The 20,780-nt window shown below is 38.0% G+C and overlaps 1 protein-coding gene across 1 annotated transcript; it reads right to left on the bottom strand.

Annotated features, from left to right (window-relative positions):
- Positions 1–859: 859 nt before the first annotated feature.
- On the bottom strand, positions 860–20,361 carry ICOS (inducible T cell costimulator). The gene is made up of 7 exons (XM_060105938.1): positions 20,304–20,361; positions 10,625–10,686; positions 9,018–9,108; positions 5,275–5,613; positions 4,448–4,554; positions 3,334–3,418; positions 860–900 (listed from the first exon to the last, which is right to left on the bottom strand). The coding sequence occupies exons 1-7, from the start codon at positions 20,359–20,361 to the stop codon at positions 860–862; spliced, it is 783 nt and encodes a 260-aa protein (XP_059961921.1).
- Positions 20,362–20,780: the final 419 nt, after the last annotated feature.

A 20,780-nucleotide genomic window follows, 5' to 3' on the forward strand; every position in this document is an offset into this window, starting at 1 on the left:
CTGGGCAATATTTTCCTACTACTGGTGTCAATGAGTCAGCAAAGTAAACCATTTGAACTGACTTTGGGAAAATAAGATATCTTTCTGGAGCAAAAAATATGCTTATTTAGGGAGAATATAGGCAAGCTATATTCACTAGGCTGCAGCTATATATATGAAACTAAGCAGCAAAAGGAAAAAATGTAGACATAGCTTCCAACTCAGCATGTCTGTCAAGTACTTATGTGGAAGTATTTTTAAAAGGAAAATTGAGGGCAGAAGAAGGCACCTAAATGGCTTGTGCAATGGTCAACTGGGGTCCAGAAGTTGGAGAATAGAACTGTGTTCCACTGTATTAGTAGGCTATCCTTACATATCCACACCTCAGAGATAAAATAACTGCAGTTTTGAAGCATCTCCCTCTACTGCCTGATTATAAAAGGAATGCTCCTCCCTACAGAAAGAAGAGGTAGTCTGTTAGTGAAATGCAGACAGACCTGGCCCTCAGCTGCCCATTTGCTTTGCAGATTCCATACCCTTGACATCTTTAAAACATTGTTATAGATGTGTTTGTTTTCCTGGCTGATGCATTGCTTAGGAGCAGATCTGAAGACAGGGTTTCCATCCCAGTGAGGTCTGTTTGTTGAGCACACACAAGCTGGGCTTTCTATAACGCTAGTTGCAAGAGGGTATTTGTTTTGAGAGAACTCTAATGGTACTAAGGCAGTCTGTTAAAATCCCTATTGACTGATATAGTCACTGGTCCAGACTGAACAAAACATCAGCAAAAGATGTATGTAGTCAAATCAAGTCAGACTCTCTGTGGTCCAGGAAATAGAGAATCTTGCTCTTCAAGTTGGAGGGAACTGGCCAGTGTGGCTCATGCCTGGGTGCCAGAGAGTTCCAAATTACGGGTCACACCTGTAACAAAAATTTAGCATAAATTCTTTAAAAGCTCTCCATGTGCCAGTCACCTTCAGCAAGGCTTCCCCTTTCCTCTGCCCCTTGTAAACACGCACACACATGTGCACAGACACACACACAGGCAAACACATACCCCGTCCAAACTCTTCTTTATGCTTTAAGACTGAGCACCAATTCCACGTTTTCCATGGAGTTTTACCCAGCCCACTCTTGGCTCCAATTGCAAACTTTGCCTGAACTCTACAACTTTGCAATTAATTGAGGACTTTTTTTTTTTTTTCTGTACGCGGGCCTCTCACTGCTGTGGCCTCTCCCCTTGCGGAGCACAGGCTCTGGATGCGCAGGCTCAGCGGCCATGGCTCACGGGCCCAGCCGCTCCGTGGCACGTGGGATCCTCCCAGGCCAGGGCACGAACCCGTTCGCCCTACATCGGTAGGCGGACTCTCAACCACTGCCCCACCAGGGAAGCCCAACTGAGGACTTTTAACACTATCACGTGACTCCACCCTCCATGCAAACATATTACCTCTCCCAGTGACTTTATAAACTGAAGACAAGGGCTGTCTTAGGTCTTCCCTCCCTCTACCCAATACACATTACTAAGCATGGTGTTATCCACGTAATAACAAATATTTGACAGAGGTGCTGAGTCATGCTCTGCCTGGAATTGTATATGTGTAATGCTGACGGAATACAGAAGAAAGACCCTGCCTACCTTCAGGAAGGTAGCCCTACACTAGAGCTACACTCTGGCCATTTTCAGTTACTATTTGTTTACATATAATTGCAAGATATATGCTAGGCTTGGTAGATGGGGCATGAAACCACCCCCCTCTGATTTCAGCTGCATCACTTCTGAGCATGCTGACTATTCTAGCAAAATAGCCCCACCCTGCATTTCTCTGCTTTTCTGCCTCAGGGCTTTCTCTGAAGGCTTAAGAGCAGCCTCATGGCATGCACAGAGCATGGCTCAGGAACAAAGGAGATTAATGCATGCTGCAGGCAACCCCAAGCCAGTGGGGATGGGAGCCAATGGATAAATGCCCCATTTGCCATCCTTCAGAAGAACAACTCTGGGTGACATCTGTATACTTCTCAGAAGTCCTGTGGCCTCTAGCTGAGATCTTAGTCATGCAACCTTCATCTGCTTTTCTGCCTTTCCTGTCTCCCTCTCCCTGTTCCCTCACCCCTTCTTCCTTCCAAATAAACTACTTGCATCCAAGTGTCTGTCTCAGGGTCTGCTTTCAGGGACCCAAATTAAGATGCACACATTATTATAAGCACAGAGATTGCGAGAAAAGATTTTTTTTCCAATAGCAGAATAATGAAACACAAGCTCATTACTAGTGTCAAAGCTATGGTATCAACTCTCTGGAGAACCAAAGAATCACTGAACACCAGAAGAAACAACAACTTCTTTCATCTAAAAAAAATGAGGGCTTCCCTGGTGACGCAGTGGTTGAGAGTCCGCCTGCCGATGCAGGGGACACGGGTTCGTGCCCCGGTCTGGGAAGATCCCACATGCCGCGGAGCGGCTGGGTCCGTGAGCCATGGCCGCTGAGCCTGTGCTCCGCAATGGGAGAGGCCACAACAGTGAGAGGACCGCGTACCGCAAAAACAAAAAAATTAAAAAATTAAAAAAATGAGGACTAAAGGAGATGTAGCTCCTTCCCACGCTTTAATTCCATGATTACAGGTGTTTTGTGCATCCCTTTTATACAAGTCCTTTACCACTGAGTGGTGGCAAAAATACAGTGGCTTCTGTCTCATTATACACCTTCCATCCCTGCAACCTCAAAGGCATAAGATTTACAAGAATGGATATTTCAGACTTTCTGGGATGGTCCTCAACTTAAGAACACTGCAGTTGACAACACTCACTCTGAATGAAAAAGGTCAAAGTCCCGCCTAACTGACTTCCACAGCCATCCAATTTCTCTAACCATGCACATTTTTTTACGTTGAAATAACATTATCTTCACCAATTTCTCCTTCTTCCCCTTGGGAACACCAGCCCAGATCTTTCTTCCAAATCTCAGTCGAAAACCTTCATATCTGTGTATCTCCCACAGTGCCTCACTCAGTAATTTACACTAAAATGATATTCAATAAATCTCATCGTATGACTTAATGAACTTTTTAACAAGGAAGACTTAGAATCACCCCAATTTTTAAAATATCGATTGGAAGATTGCCTTGATACCATAGGGGTTTATGAACTTTTTGGGTTTTTTAATAGTGGTTTACAAACATGTTTTCAATGAACTAGAGAGAACATCAATTCAGTTAAAATGAAAATTTGACTTTTCACAGAAAATACTAAAATTCAGTCTTAGAGACATTTTCCCTCCCTTTAAAATAAAAAATTAAAATTCTAGGTTTCATGTAAAGAATGCTCTTCCCTTCCCAAGCCCCCATGTATCACTGTACCTGTGGGTCCAGGCTTTTTAGCAGTGTTCACTGCTGCCATGAACATGTATTCACTATTAGGGTCATGCACGCTGGAAGGATACTTCTGCAAGAAAAGTCAGAAACGTGGTTTGTCATCTGCTCTTCCCCATCTCCATTCCTGTGGGGGATGTGTTTGTGTGTTTGTTACTGTTTTCTATTCTTTGTTGAAGCAGTATATGACAAAGTGTTATAATGTGACTTAGGCTCCTGACTTTAGGCTAAGTAGGAGAACAATATGAAAAGAGCTTTAAATAAAAACTGTTTCTGCTCAACGTCTTTTCTCATTTATGCCTTTACTGTTCCTTCCCCAGTAGACTTAGACAACGGGGCTTATCTTCCTCTCTTCCTTCTTTATCTCTTTTCAAATTCCCTTCTGACACAGATATACGCACTGTATGGCCAACTATCACACTGTGGATATACTTGAGAATGCTAACACCCTTGCATAATATGCAAAATGGTATAGGTTCTTTGGTTGAAAACCCGTTTTGTGATAGACTAAAAAGAATATCCCCCGGCACAGTGAGATTTTTGTTGTTATCAGTGTTGTTATTCTTTTATCTTTCTGCCTAGCTTTTCAGTGGTTTTCTTTAAAAGCAAGGAGTCCTAGTAACTTATCATGTAAAGAAGCTGGCAATTTCCTTCTCAACTACTTTCTCACTGATTGTTTTTTAATTGACTGTTTGAGGAAAATTTATAACTAATTGTTTCATCTGCCCTGACTTTGGAAACTTAGAATCAAATTTGCAGCCCACATGTAATAATTTTTAAAAGTCGGAAGCATCTATTTTTATCTTTTAACCCTCCTCCTGACTTTTTGTCTTTCTGTGGCCCCAATTTCCTTATCTTTTTTGAATAATAATAATGACATATCTCTCTGTAAGCCACTGAATTCCTTTTGGAATGAAGTGGCTATAAAGTAAATAAGCTTCTGTTCCAAGTTAGTAGTTTAATTAGTAGGCATATCTTGAGGAAAAGAAATCATCTACCTGTTGATCAAATTACTCTGGCAAGAGCAATACATACTTTGATGAGTCAATAACTGCTATATTCCTCAGTAAAGCCAGTGCAAGAAAAGATCAATGTTGCTCACCTTTTTTGTAAGCCAACATGTAAGGACACATCCAAGAATGCACACTACAACAAAAGCCGCACATCCTATGGGTAACCAGAACTTCAGCTGGCAACAAACCTGTGATTCTGGGTTGGAAAAAAATCAAGGTGAGGAAAAACTCTCCGAATCAAATCTCCTCTTTCAGTGCTGAATCACAAGTTCACTTAACAAATTTAAAAGAGTTGTTTAAATTAAACAGCTTGCCATAAAGCTTGCCTTCATTACAATCATGAAATCCAGTAAACAGTAAATAAATAACATCATCTCAGTATGATAGCAAGGATCCAGAAACTAAAAATGAAAAGACTCTATGCACGTATATGTCTATAAATGTGGTTAATAGAAAAGACTTCGCTGTCTATGTTTTTGAAAAAGAATAAGTAGGAAAAGTAAAGGTATAAAACTATTGTTTTCAATCATCTCACTTAATTCCACAATTCCCAGCACAAAACCCAAACCTTAAACTTTAGGTGAATAGAAGCACAGCCATTAAGCCATAGGTTTGGATATTTCTCCTAATTTTTTTCCTGATTTTCAATGGCGTGTGTATCTTAGAGACAATGTAACCTATTTCTAACTCAGCAGTCTACATGATTAAATTTCATATTACTGATTAATATAATTATTTGTATTATTAATAAACATCCTTGTATTGATATATTTCATCATAAATTATTGCCATCAATTGCAACCGAAATGAACTCCAACACAAGAGATATTTATTTGTTTAACTGTTTTCATTAGTGAGAAAAATTGTTAAAATGCCTATGTACTCTTAAGTCTAGAAGATTAAAACAATGTCTTACCGTAAATATTCAAATATTCTTTGCTTAGAATATCTACTTGAAAAGGAGGAGGATCAAAAATTGACAGTTTGCAGATGTAATAGCTGGCATGAGAACTGTCCAAGTTATACAGAAAAAAAGAGACACTGTTATTGGATAACTGAAATTGACAGACGTTCAGATTCGTGATGGACACCGTGTCTCCGCTTCCCTTTGTTTTAATGAGATCACAGAGTATATTATTCCCTTTCAACAACTGCATTTTAAATTGTTGGACAGTATCAGGGTATTTGCATAAAATTTGTACACCTCCATTGTGGAATATAAACATCTCAGACGTGGCAGAAGCATTGAATTCTCCTGGATAAAAAAAAAAAGAAAAAAAAAGGAAAAGTGACATTTTATGATTCTGTTGACCTAATCATTATATTTGAGCACAAAAGTCATCTCTTCTCTTCATAAATTCACCTTTATTGCAACAAAATGAAGGAACTTCACAACCAAAAAATAGAACATGAAGGTAAAACTGTGTCTTGGGAAAAAACCTAACTGGAGACTTGTTTATCATATATGAATATATAATATGTAATATATTAAATAACATATTTACATAGTATGAATCAAACAGAAATTGTTCCTGCCTTTGGGCAGATTTCATATTGGAGATAAATATGAAGTTATGCACCATAATTCATGCTAGGAATGGAGTACTATCCAAGTAAAGGTAGATGGGTTCACATTTTGATTGGAGAATCAGATAATGCCACTTGGAGAAAGTGACTTTGAAAATTGAAATTGAAGGAGGATTAGCACTTTAGTCAAATAATAAGAGATTTGGGGAAAGACATAGTTTAGGGGAAAAACATTTAAAGCACAAAACAGCTTAAACCAAAAATGAATGGTTATATAAGAGTATATATTTACACTATACCCTCCCGCTAGAGAGCGAAAGAACAGATGAATCATTTTCAAATGATAGAAACATGTCTTCTCTGAACCTCATCCATTGAGAACTGAATCAAAGTCTGATGATAAAGGTAAAGACCCAGATTTTTGTTTACTTTTTCATTTTTTAAAATAAATTTTAGCTTATAGGAAACCAAGGTTATTTTTACAAGCTACATGGGGATCACAGAAGAAGGAAACTGAAATGGATTTGGCCTGGTTGCAGATTCTGAGTTATTCAGTTATAAGTTCAAACAACTCTTTGCCTTCCTTTTTTCTTTTTCTTTTTTCTTCTTCTTTTTTAATATGACTTTTAATAAGTCTCATGCTGAAATTGTCTGGGAAAAATTATTAGCATGACAGTTTTTAGCTTAAATTTTGAAATTCCTGTTTTTATTCTTGAGAAAACTATATAACAAGTACAAAGAATTTTTAAGGAAAAAAATTACCTATTCCTCCTTTTCCAGTGAAATAGAAATACCATTTGTGCATTTTTGCTCTTTATCTTCCAGACATATACTTATTTTTTATAGCAAACCTATTCCTTTTGTTGTTCTATTGGCAGTTAATGTTATATCATAAACATTCCATTTTTTATGTAGTCACCATACTTATCCTTTTTAATGGCTATATAAAAGGGCATAATGTTCATCTATCATAATTTGTTAAAGCGTTCTACTAATGTTGACTGTTGAGGTTATTTTCAGCATTTTGATTTTATGTAAATATTTTGACATGTGGGCAAAATATTTAAAGACTCTGAAAACACTCTGTACCGCCATGTTGCTTTCAGAAAGAACTGTTCCACTTTATAACAGGACTAGCATTACCCTCCTGGATTCACTTGTCATGGCTCTGCTTACACCAGTGCGTTCATTTTATTTAAAATTCACCATAGTTACTTATTTTTCTTAATACCTGTAGGCTTTAATTTATATCTCTCATATTGCTAAGGAATAGATTTTCAACTTGGGGATTTGATTGTAAAAACACAAGCGTTCTAGTTTTCAGTATGGTAGTCCAGATTATTCAAACTAATTCCCACACCAAAACAACCAAAAATGCTGAATGAAATGTCTAAAAATATTAATGTAAAGGATTAAAGAGCTGAAAAAAAGAAGAAATTACTAGATTAAACTTGAAGAACCAGAATCCAGAGAGATGAGCGAAGGTTAGAAGTTGCTTTTACTTCGAGAGCATGTGCTGTTCTCCCAGATTCACACTTCTGTTTTCATGTCTCAACTACCAGAGTCTGAAAGCGAGAAATCTAGTAAAAGACATTCTCCTCAATAAGCTCCTCAAAATCCCAAAGGGCTACATCCTTGGAATACAGGTTAAACCAGAAGTAAACCAGCCTTCATGCAGATTATAGCCCACCTTCAAATCACTTCAGTGGTCCAGGAAATCTCAATAATTGAACTTTGTCTAAGGTGATTTTGGATTATTATTACCCCTAAGCTTTTGAAAGTAAAAATGCAAACTATTACAGAAAAAAAAAGGTTTACATCCTAGGTTTCAACTCATATCTACAAATAATAATTATAATGACAAGCATACCATAAAAAATAATCAGACATGCAAGGAAACAAAACAACAACAGAAACAACAGACTCCAAAAACAAATACACAATTATATATTTAAATTATCAGATCCCCAAAATAAAACAATTGAGCCTTCTGTGTTTAAGGAAATAAAAGACAAACTTGTAATAATATCTATAGATCACAGGAAACTTAAAGAAAAAAAGTCAACTAATTTGAAAAAGAACCAATTAGAATTGGCAAAAAAAAACCCACACTGAGATTAGAAACTCAGGAGATATGTTAAGAGCATATTAGATGGTTAAACAGTGTTGTTGAACTGGAAAATTAGGCTAGAAAAACTATTCAGAATGTAAACAAAATCCACAGATTCAAGAATCCTAACAAATCACAAGCAGATTTTTTTTAAATATGCACATCTAAACAAATCGTAATAAAAATCCTAAAAACAGCCAGGGAAAAGAGACTGACTACCTTCTAAGAGGCAACTGTTAGACTGACAGGTGGTATCTCAACATCAACAGTAAAAGTCATGATACAGCGGAATTACATCTTATATCTTTAGAGTACTGAAAGAAACTGTCAACCTAAAACACGTTGTCTAGGAGGCTAGAAAAGGTGTATGTAACTTGAGACTTTGATAAATGAAGTATGCATGTTGTGATTTCTTGCATAATGACTAAGAGAATAGAAACAGAATATATAACCCAAATGAATATCTCAAAATTCAGTATGATGCTTCTGTATAAACGGGAAGAGGAATTGGAATCGGGAAGGAAAACACAGGGTGGTGAGGCTTCTGTGGGCTGACAATGTTTTACCTCTTGACCTGTGATAATTGTAGGAGTAAGGTAGTATGTTTTGTAACTATTCGTTAAATTGTACATTTATATTTTTTCACTTTTGTGAATAGATGTTTTGTTCTAGAATAAAATAGTTTTCAAGTATAAAGAAGAAAAATAATGCTTGTTTCATTTAAAGAACTGAGGGTAAATATAAGCAAAAGGCAAAGGGGAAAAACTCATCACATGAGAATAGGTGCAACCTACATTACATTAAATTGAAAGATAATTTGCATGGGGACTTATTTGTCTGAAAGTAAATTATGTTGCACTACTATTGCTTTGATGCTTGTCTTTACTGTCTATTGCAGAAGATAAAATCAGTGAGCTGGTTCACAGTTCCTTTAGAAATGTTCAGAGCAAATTTCCCAAGGACTTTAGAATGGCAGTGTGTAAACCACAAAGAGATCTTGGAACAAAAGTGTCTGCGGCCACCTTGTGCACGTAAAGATGTAGATGCATTGTCTTCTACTTCTGAAGATGATTTTGTCAGCAGCTTTTTCTCCTTTTGGGCCCACACTATGACCTATAACCCAACGCAAGATGAAATATAATGGTTGGCGGTGCAGGGTGATAGAAGTGCAATGCAGTGGTTCCCAAGGAAACCAGAGGAAAATTCTGGCTTTGCCATTAGCAAGTCTCTGTGACAAGGATAGCTCTCTAGACTTTAGTCTCTTCAGCTGTGAAATAAGGAAGTGAGACCAAGACATCTTAAAGTTCTTTCCAAACTTACTCTCTATAGATTCAGGATGACAACATATCTAGATGAGACCATGAACAACTAAGAGAGCTACTAGTTTGCTGTTGGGTTCTCCAGAGGAGAAACCATGTTTCCATAATACCCTCTCTGTCCCAGCATCTTACTGGGCTGTTCCATGAAGTCAGGAGGAATGAAAATTAATGAGACAGTCTTCCTGGCCCATAATAGTATTTAGGTATGGCAAGTAAAACTACCCAAGTTTTTCTTGAGTGACAGTGCCATTGACATCAGAGGAGTAACTGGATATCCCAAAGTGTCATTTCTACTGGACACTCTTAGTTATTCATTTTATCCTTTTTTTTTTCTTTTTTGCGATACGCAGGCCTCTCACTGTTGTGGCCTCTCCCGTTGCAGAGCACAGGCTCCAGACGCGCAGGCTCAGCGGCCATGGCTCACGGGCCCAGCCGCTCCGTGGTATGTGGGATCTTCCTGGACCGGGGCATGAACCCGTGTCCCCTGCATCGGCAGGCGGACTCTCAACCACTGCGCCACCAGGGAAGCCCCATTTTATCCTTTTTAATCTAAAAACTACCTAGGTCACCTTTTTATTATTAAATGTGGTGACAAGAAGCCTGACTTAAGTGTCCACATACCCGATGCTTAAACTTTCCATCTGGAAAACGATTTGGCAACTCTTGGTCTGCTATTTGGATGTTTTCAACTACAGGAATCAGATAGGGGATTTAATCAATTGCTTCATAATTACTTAGGCACCTGTAGAACAGATATGCTCAAATACCTAATCACAAAATCTCCTTGGTCTTTGATGATATTTGAAAAATAGTATCAAAAGTAGATCATCCCTATAATCATGACTAAAACTTTTAATGGATAGACAGACAAATTAAGGAAAAGCTGAATATGTTAGTTCCTTATGACTGCTGAAGCAGCTAGACTCTTTTCTACACCTTCCCTGGATGTTCTTATCTCCAAGTCTAATATTCAGTCAGGAGTACTGGTACGATAGCACCATTTTTTATACCCAGTGTCTGCTTTGATTGGGTGTCAAATCTCTTTGGTCAGTTCCCCTGTCATACCAGTAGTTGAAAATTGTGACTATTCCCCTCATCAATCTCTTTCTTCTTGTTCTTTCTTCCCTTATATCAAGCTTAAAATCGCTTCACATACCACTTTTTAATATAAAATTATCCTCCAAAATATTCTCTCACGCTATCTTTGATATGTTCCTCACTCTCCCTACCATAACCATCTCCATTTCCAATCCCCATAAGCTCTCATATACAGTCTGTACATGTTTCAGACATCCTGTAAACACCCCTACCTTCACACTTGTGTTTCCTGTAACATGATTCAACTTCTGCCCAGCATCATACACAGTCAAGCCTAGCAAACATACAAATCATACAGCAGGTCCAATTTTTCCACATACAGAGAGCGGATGACCCAGACAGATTAGATTATTTGTACGAGGTCACACAACTTCTTGGGCAGATGAAAGATTTGGGGTACAATCTGAGGTTGAAGTGCCGCTAGCAACAACCAAAGGAAGTATCATGGAAGCAGGCAACCACATGAAGCTACAAAGTGGTCACTATAGACTGAGTCTTAGAGGATCACTGTTGAAATCCTTCTACAGGAAGAAAGTCTAATTTCCTGCACCTATCTTCTATGTCCAGTGGAATCTACCCATTTCTCCATCTAAGAGGCAATTGGTCCAAGCCAGCATTAACTCTCTCCGGGATGACAAGAGCTTCCTAACTTTCTGCTCCCACTCGTGCCCATTCACCATCCACTCTCCTCAGGGAAACCAGAATAATCTTCTTTATAATCAGATAGTATACTTGCCCTGTTTATAAAACATCCAGGGCATTCCCATCTCATTTAAAAGAAAATCTAACTCCTTACGCTAATTTCCATGACTTGCATGATCTACCCTGTCTCGCTAACACCATTTTACACCAGTCACTCACCACACTGCAGTCACACTGTTCTTCTTTCTATTCCTCAAACACAAGAAGTTGGTCCCCAGGGCTTTGAATTTGTTGTTTCTTTGCCGGGAATGTTATCTCTGATTTTCATGTGGCTGCTTCTTACTTCTCCAGCAACCATTGACCACTCAATCCAAAACACACCACAAGTCATTTTCTAGCATATTACCTGAGGTTGCTGTCTGCTTTGTTTTCTTGTTTACTGTCTAGCTACCCCACTATAACATAAGCTTTAAAATGAGGGACCTTGTTGATTTTATTCACAGATTCATCCCAAGTATCTACAATAGCACCTGGTAAGTAGTAAGTCACAATAAATATGTTTTGGATGGTTGGATGGATGAATGGATATGTAGATCTCAGTGATGTTATAAATCTGGGGAGATAAAGCATAGACTATAGAATATAAGAATCAAAAGGGCTCTTAAAAATTATTCAGTTAAGCTTTTCATTTTAAATTGTACACTTAAATTTATCGAGCTAAACGGGGGCCAGAAAACTGAATATCTTTTCCAGGATTACATAGCTCATAGCTGGGACATGATCCCAGGGTTAGCTACAGCATGTTGCCTTTCTTCTGCAGACAAGTATGTGCAAATATACAATCAAGTTCAAAAGACACCTCCTCAACTGGGATGTCAGGTTCTAATGAATATTATCTGGCTGAGCTTTAAAGAAGCACGTTCTTTAACTATTATAAATATCTACTAGGATCATAAAGACTTGTTTAGATGGTTGACTATTCTCTTGGCTCTTTTGTGTCTATAGAAGGGAAGACAGGTTTAAACCTGGTTATTATTTGTATCCTCTAAAGTGCAAAATCATTAAATTTGCCCAATGGATGTCCAGGACAGGTGCCTCTGAACCAATGATTGTTTTAATACATCCAGATGTTTCATAACCAGAGCATGTTAGTGATTTGCAATAGGAACACCATGCTATAAAATTTAGCATTTAATGCATTGCTAAAAACACAAACAGGAATATGTTCTCTTGAATCCTGGTGATGAGTCTAAAAATCTGAATTTTCAGAATTCATTTTCGTTTTGCTACCATATCTGTTTACTTCTTGTTGGTGCTCCTAGATTATTAGTACTCTAGAAAATAGTTGCTATATCTTAATCACATTGACTACCATGTCTAAAGGGTGCAATCTTTCCAATAGAGGTTCAAACCTGTTAACTGCTGCTATGATTTTTCTTTTTTCTTTTTTTTATTATTATTTTTTTTGCGGTATACGGGCCTCTCACTGTTGTGGCCTCTCCCGTTGTGGAGCACAGGCTCTGGATGCGCAGGCTTAGTGGCCATGGCTCACGGGCCCAGCCGCTCTGCGGCATATGGGATCTTCCCGGACCGGGGCACAAACCCGTGTCCCCTGCATCGGCAGGCAGACTCTCAACCACTGTGCCACCAGGGAAGCCCACTGTTATGATTTTTATAACATTACTGTTGATATCAGCAGACTAAGGTTTCAAGAGTAAAATCAGAATGTTTATATCAGATGATTTCTTTAGATGTTCAAAATTTTTAAAAGATAAAAGCATTTGCATATTCTTTTGGGGGAGCTATTAAGAAAAAAATCTCTGAAGAAAAGGGTCATTCAGCTGAGAATCGCATTATGATTCAGAAGTTTGTTTACAAATTGATTCTTTTACATCTAAACTATTTCATTTCTTCAGTGTAAGATTGTCTTGATAGAACCCATCCTGCCAGGACTCTTTATAAGCAGTTGTATTATGCCTGGTTGAAAATCTTTTAGCAAAAACACTTAGAAAACCCACACAGTGAAGGGGATATGAAACCGATCAGCAATTTCACTTTATTCTCCTTAACTCAGACTTCTAACCACAAACCTCCACAAAAGTCTGAATGATCGAAAGATAAGAGTTCCTGAGTTTGCAATTATTGATAGTGCTTATTAAAAATATTTTCTGTAATCCAACAATGATAAGCTTTAGCTTAGCACAGCACATGAATGTGACATAAGAAGTGAAGTTCTAAAAATTGCAATGTTTATATTAGGGTTTTGTTACATTTGATCTTTTCCTAAGAAATTCTGGCATTTAAAAAAATATGCTTTCTACCACTTTTTTTTTACCTCTCATAAAACCACTGTCATTTCTTATGCATCTACTAGCTAAAACTTTTGGAATCCTGATTAACAGATTTTTATATATGCATAATTTCTATATTGACATTATTATTCAAAGGCATCCATAATCTAAAGTAGTGATTGAAATCGGTAGCAAGGGTAGGCAAAATAAGCCCAATCCCAAGTCTTAACATTTGCAGAAAAGGAAGTCAAAAAAACATGAAGAAAACAAGTAAGGAGAAAGTTAAAAAGGCAAAAGACTCTGAGCACACCTGCACATGCACACACATGCAGACACACACACACACAATGTGTGAATTTTTATTCTCCAAGGAACTCTGTAGAGGGGGTAAAACAACCTTTGATGCTCTAAAATGCATAATTTTTTAATGAAAGATTGATTTTCTCCTTGTAATAACTGATTTTCTTTGTGAAAATGGAAAAATCCCAAAGGTGTGATATTTACAAAGTAATTAGAATAAACTCTACTCTCTACTCCAGTAACCCACACCTTCATCTCCAGCCCACTCCTTCCCTTGGCTTAGTCCCTTATTTCCAGTTTGCTTTCAACATCTCTATCTGGATGTGTCCCCTGACACATCAAGAGTAACATTTCCAAATTGAACTCAGCATTCACTCACCAAACCCAAGTCCTGTCCTTTAAGGCATCAGGACCTCAGAGTCTTCCTCATTACTCCCTCTCTCTGACAGTCCTGATCCAATTGGTCACCAAGTCCAGTTGACTCTAGCTCATGGATGGTTTTTCCCCATTCCCATTGCCAAACTAGGACTTTTTCACATTTTCCTTCATCTGTGGAAGCATCTTCTTGACTGGCCTTCTCAACAGCAGTCTCTCCCTCCAAATCCATTCTCCATGTTGCTTGCAAAATTGTGTTTCTAAAAAGCATTTCACTCCCCAGTTTGAAAATACCCACTACCTTGTTGCATATGAGGTAAAAAAATAAATCAATTTTCTTGGAATGACACAAAATCCTTTCACAATCTCAGGGACCATATAGCTTCGAGCTACACCATACTTTTTGGCCATTACTTTCACGTTGTTACTTCTGTCTCCATAGACTAGAATATCCCATTACCCCTTTATCTGCTTAGAAATCCTCATTCATTCTTTAAGAACCACTTTAAAGAACCGCTTTGTCCCTGAGACCCCAAGACAAGGACTCCTATCTCAATGATTTCAATAAAGCTTTGTTTATACCAATATATTTATAATGTGTATAAGCTTAGATTATAATTATTTTTGTCTGTCTTCCTCATTTAAACATAAACTTCACAAGGATAAAGACTGTATCCTGGTCACAAATAATCCTAGGACCTGGAATATATTAGGTGCTCAATAATAATAAATGAATGAATGAATAGAAGAATATCGAAGCTGAGCATGGTTGGTAAATGTCCTGCAATGAGGTGAGGAGGTGAGCAAGGAAAACAGAGCAGGGGATCCCATTTACTGGATAATGGAGAATGCTTGTTTCCAGGTCCAAAGACAAAGTCTCACACTGAATGATGCCCAACCAATTGTCTGAAGCCCAATAGTTCTGGAGTTATATAAACATCTAAGCTTTCAAAAACTTCCAAATGATAATAATAATTGCAATGTACAAGCATTGCATATTTCCCATGTATTAAGGTTTCAAATTCATTACATGAAATATATCATTTGATGTTCATAACAACATTTGACATCAGATTTTCTATTTTTATTCCTATTTTACAGATGAGGAAACTGAGGCTTGAGTAACTGGCCCCAGGTCATAGAGGCAAAATGTGGTGGAGCCATGATTTGAACCTAGACAATTTGAGATCAGAGTCCACATTTCTAAGGAGCCACTTAGTCCAATAATCTAGTCCAACCCCTTAATTTTATAGAAGCTGAAGCACAGAAGCTAAAGAGACTTGCTAAGAAAAGAGAAGAAAAAGAAAAAGAAGCTTTTAACATTAAGTTAGATTTGGAAGTTATTTTCAAGTATTTCTTTTCCTTCAAGATGTATTGGGTGTATAATTGTCCCAAATACTTAAAGTAGTATTTACATTGGTGCCACATATGTATTCTATGACTGAAAAGGTTATTAGGCACCAAAAAAATATATTAAATTATTTATTTGATGTGAAAATACATTGTTTAACATACCTGTTTCCCTAGACAGCCTCATTCATGGATCATTGTGTGTTGAAATGCCCTGTGTACTTAAACCTGCAACAAAGTCTGGGACCTCGCTCTGATGGGATCTAAATTCTTCTTGAGTATTCTGTAACTTATCTGCCTGTAGAAATGTAAAAAGATGTATTGACATCTACAAGAAACTCTATTATAGTTAAATAAGAGCAAACAGGAACTACTAGGAGATTTTGCTTGTCTTAGTACAAAATGAACAGAACTTGAATTGTGAGTGCAGTAGAGGTTTTGTTTCTTGTTTTTTTAATGAATGAATTTTTTTTTGTGCTAAGTCCTAGGAGAGTATAAATGTTGGCTATAAAAGTTTGATTTCTCGGGCTTCCCTGGTGGCACAGTGGTTGAGAATCTGCCCGCTAATGCAGGGGACACAGGTTTGAGCCCTGGTCTGGGAAGATCCCACATGCCACAGAGCAACTAGGCCTGTGAGCCACAACTACTGAGCCTGCGCTCTAGAGCCCATGCTCTGCAACAAGAGAGGCCCTGACAGTGAGAGGCCCGCACACCACAATGAAGAGTGGCCCCTGCTTGCCACAACTAGAGAAAGCCCTTGCACAGAAAAAAAGACCCAACACAGCCATAAATAAATAAATTAATTAATTAATTAAAGTACCCTTAATTTAAAACAAAAGTTTGATTTCTCACATTCAAAAAAGTTCCATTTAAGTGATTCTTTGTTGCTTGTTGGAAGCGCCATGTCTATGGCAACACACTCAGAACTAGTGGTTGACTGACTCAAAATTCTTGAGTCCATCACCTTCCTTTAAAGACAAACTGCTTCTTCTTAGCTTTTCCTCATGCAAAGTAGATGCAGCCATCAGTATGTTATACGAGAGCCAGAGGAGGTTCATAGCCCAATTTCTGACTCTCTTTAAACTTGCAAATCTCAGTCTGTTTCAATGGACCATACAGGCCAAACTGGAAAAAAATTTCTTGTTGACCAACAGCTTTCATTTGTGTTACATGTTTTCTACATATTTAAGTTCCACTTTCCAAAGTATAATTCTGAATTTTCCTCAAAAGGTATTGAACGCCACATTCTTATTTTACTTAGAATGACGAAAACGTGTCATTTAATAGACTCAATTTATTAGAAGAGCAGTAGCACAGAGATGCCATTTATGGAGTAAACGTGGTCTTTTCTTTGGGTATTGAAGGCTACAAATGATTGGTATATATATGTGTGTGTGTGTGTGTGTGTGTGTGTGTATACATATATATTTATATATGTATATGTATATGTATGTGTATGTATATACTGGGCTTTGAATTTGCAAGCCCAGTACATCTTTTTATGTATAAAACTTATATTCTTAGGATAGGGAGACAGCATAAGCTGTGGGTTTTGCTCAGTTTACAACTGTGAATACTGAGGCCATTTTTTTTTTTACGTCAAACAAGTCTATGGATACATAGTGAGCAAAGCTCAGATGAGAATTGAGGTCCTCCCTACACACCTACATTTTGTTTCTACCAAGAATGGGAATATGCTGCTAGCAATTTAAAAACTATAATATTCCATTTCATCTGAGGGAGTTGTTAACAGCCATGGCAAGTTATGAAATTCATTTTGCTCACTAATGACGAAAAAACAAGGATCTCGAGATCTTACATAAAGATAATAGGCATGTCTAAAAAGAAGGAAAAAGGACAAAGAAAAAGATATGACTAAACAATTACTGGGAGAAAATATCCCCGAAATTAAAAAAAACCAAAAAACCTGAAGTCTGCAGATTGAAAAGGCTCACTCAGTCTCAAGCAATGTAAAGGTAAACACTCACAGAATTAGGCATATCCTAGTGGAATTCCCGAATTCTATTATTGAAATGAATAACAAGATTCTAGTGATACTTTTTAATCTACTTGCAAAGTAATGAGAGGCAGACGAACATGGAACTACTCACCTGCAACCCTAGAAGCCAGCATACAGTGAATGAATATCCAGAGACTAGTAAAAGAGTGCAGTCCAGGAATCCTACTCCCAGAAAAGATATTAGTCACCCATCAGAGTAAAGGAAGACATCTTTACCCATGCTGGAATTCAGAGTTTGAGGTCTCTGAAGAAAATAATGGAAGTCTTCTGATCATTGGATCGGAACAAGGATGACAAGACAGGAGCAGAAAGCAAGAGTGATGCTGCCGCTGAAAAAAGGTGAAGTGAGTGTAAAGAGTTCTTGAACCAGAAGAGAAACACTGTCAGAGGACACTTAGCAATGATCTGCAGCTACAAGTTTTCAGTTATTTCAACAAAACCCATGTATGGGGCAGCGGTTCACTAAGGGGAAAGCAAGAGAGTGAAAAGAGAACATTCCAAAGTTCTCACGTCACTGCGGGGGATGGAAGGTGGGATAAACACGTCAAGCAAGGCTACTGTCATTATTTACTTTACTACAATAATAAATAGATATTCAATTAAGCTGCTCTGAACATGATAATGAATTAGTCAACTAGGACGTGTGGTCAACCTTCCAAATTACAGAGGGAAAGAGGGGAGTTAAAAGAAACTTCCTCATACCAACAAAAATAAAAGAGAATACCACAACCAAGGAAAATAGAAATAAACATAATATTGAAGGAGTGAAATCAATATAGGCTTCTTGTGCTGAGTGAGAATGCCCTGAATTCATCTATTGAAAGAAAATATGGACAATGTGGATTTTTTTAATTCAGCAAGAACACTGGAAGGAGGTGCTGGGAGGGGCTTAAATGTCAACTCAGCTCCACAGGACTCTCCCTGAGCTCCGGGGAGGAGCAGGTGCTGGAAGCGCCAAAGGGCTGGTTTTTTTGGAGGTGATGGAGTTCAGGAATCACTGCTTCAATGCCTGGGTGACAAAATCAAGGCTCAAAATGAGCCTGAGGGTTACGCTTCCAGCTTCCACCCTGAACATATCATTAGACATGCACATTTATTAAACACCACCCAACCTTGGTCATTCCCACTCCACTGCTTTTAAAGTGGTCTTTCCAAAACCACAATTCATCAGGTCACCCACGTGGTCTCCATTGCCCATAATGTCTAGAAAGACATTGGATGAACCCATCCCCCAACCGCACCTCCACACCCACCAGTCTATGCAGGTTTCTTTGTTACATCCTCTGACAGAACTGAGTTCTGCCTGTAACTGTCATTCATTCATGGGATTATTTGATTAATATCTCTCCCAGCCATTCAGTTAGCTTCGTGAGAGCAGGGTCTGACCTGGTTTTGCTTATCATTGTACACACAGCAGCTGGCACAGTACCTCCTGCATGGCAAGTGCTTGGTGCTGAAAGAATGGATGAGTGAATGAATGAATGATTATCAATTCCAAAGCTATTCCTTTGTTGCTCATGCAGCTAAAGGATTTCACTGGGTTGTATAAAAGCCATAGTTAAACAAGCAATTGGCCCCAAACTGCCCTTGGGACCTTAAGTAGACTAATTCCTCATTCCTCTTTCATCTTTATTTAAGAGCATTGGAGCCACCTTGAGCCACCACAAGATCAAATATTTGACCAATACATTTTTGTTTTTTAATTCTTTGGAGAGAAAAATAAAGTCTATTTTTGGTACCACTGCAAAACTTATTTCTAAATAAAGTTACACCTACTAAAAGTTCTGTCTGCACTTTTAGTGTTAGTGGAACTTCCCAATGTAATATAATTTCACTTTGCTTTTTCTCAGCCTCAAGAACATGAGGCTCGGGTTTCCCTGGTGGCGCAGTGGTTGAGAATCTGCCTGCTAATGCAGGGGACACGGGTTCGAGCCCTGGTCTGGGAAGATCCCACATGCCGTGGAACAACTGGGCCTGTGAGCCACAGCTACTGAGCCTGCGCATCTGGAGCCTGTGCTCCAGCAACAAAAGAGGCCTCGATAGTGAGAGGCCTGCGCACCGCGATGAAGAGTGACCCCCCACTTGCCACAACTAGAGAAAGCCCTCGCACAGAAGTGAAGAACCAACATAGCCAAAAATAAATAAATAAACAAACAAATGTGGGTTTAAAAAAAAAAATTAAAAAAAAAAAAGAACATGAGGCTCAGACTTAAAGATGAAACAAAAATAATAGAAAATGTACCAAGTAAGAAGCAGCAGAAATACATATTAATTTCATTGTAGGTAACATTATTTAAAGTATTCAAGTAGAGTGTGATATATACCATGTAATAGAAAGAATTGAGGACTTCAGAATGATTTTTTTAATGTCTACAGAGGCTAGGGAGTGTTTTTACATCATGCACTACTCCTTAACCTTTTAGAAGGACCTTGATATTAGTGTCAAAAAAAAAACTCTGTGGCAGCCAGGGCGTTTCTGACAAAAGACCACCCAGATAAGATTAAAATCAAAATCCTTCCTTTCAAAGCCCTTCCATCTTATTTTCTCCTTCAGAAAGAATCCCCAGCCCAAATGCCAGGACTACTTAATTTTCATTCTGTTGACACAAGTCACTTTGCCTTTCATCTTTCTCTGAGAACAGTAAGCCACTATCTTCTACTTTATCCACTAAAAAGTAACTTCAAGCAGGTAATGTCAAGTTTTAATGATCCGATGAGACATTTTTCTTCATCTTAAAACAGTGACATAAACACCCTTAGCCATGGACTTGGGCTCTTCTGTAATCGTTCTTACTTTCTGAAAACAAACAAACAAAAAAAACCTTTCTATTTGGTGCCTAACTTTTCCAATTGATTTTTCTTAATGTCCACTTGAATTATAACTTAATAATAAATATTCAGTAGGTCACTTACCTGTTAGAACTTCAACTTGGAAGCAGAAGAGAAAGAAATACCAGAGATCTGACTTCATGTTTGCCAGAAACAAACACAATTTTCTCCTTCAGTGCTTAAAGCTGCCAGCGAATTCATGTCCTCTGCTGTTTTCTGTTTGCTGGAAAGGAAGTGGTTTTTTGGGGGTTAATGTAGTGTCATACTTACCATCAAGGCAGGGCGGTGTCTCTTAATTGATGTCAGTGGCTATATGGCATTATTGCTCATGGAGGTTAAGCTTAATCCATGGATTATTAATGATTTTGAAGACAGAGGAAAACTTTACCCTCATTTCAGTTCCATGAAAGGAAGTGAAAGAGACAATGCTTATTCTTTTCAGAACCACCCTATTCCTCTGAATCAATAGTTTGGGGCATAACATGATCTAAAATTAACCACATGATAAATAGCATGTATTTTGACACCTTTCTATCTTATGCTATTTGCTCCAGACAGAGA

Source organism: Mesoplodon densirostris, chromosome 8, assembly GCF_025265405.1.
Source record: "Mesoplodon densirostris isolate mMesDen1 chromosome 8, mMesDen1 primary haplotype, whole genome shotgun sequence".
NCBI classification, from domain to species: domain Eukaryota; kingdom Metazoa; phylum Chordata; class Mammalia; order Artiodactyla; family Ziphiidae; genus Mesoplodon; species Mesoplodon densirostris.

What these genes read in the sequence shown, in the direction of transcription:
- ICOS (XM_060105938.1), bottom strand. Translation starts at nt 20,361, where the DNA reads ATGAAGTCAGATCTCTGGTATTTCTTTCTCTTCTGCTTCCAAGTTGAA. An exon ending in TACATCTTTACGTGCACAAG is followed by an intron (nt 5,614 to 9,017) that starts GTGGCCGCAGAC and finishes TTTTTTATCCAG; the next exon opens with GAGAATTCAATGCTTCTGCC. An exon ending in AGAATATTTGAATATTTACG is followed by an intron (nt 4,555 to 5,274) that starts GTAAGACATTGT and finishes TTTCCAACCCAG; the next exon opens with AATCACAGGTTTGTTGCCAG.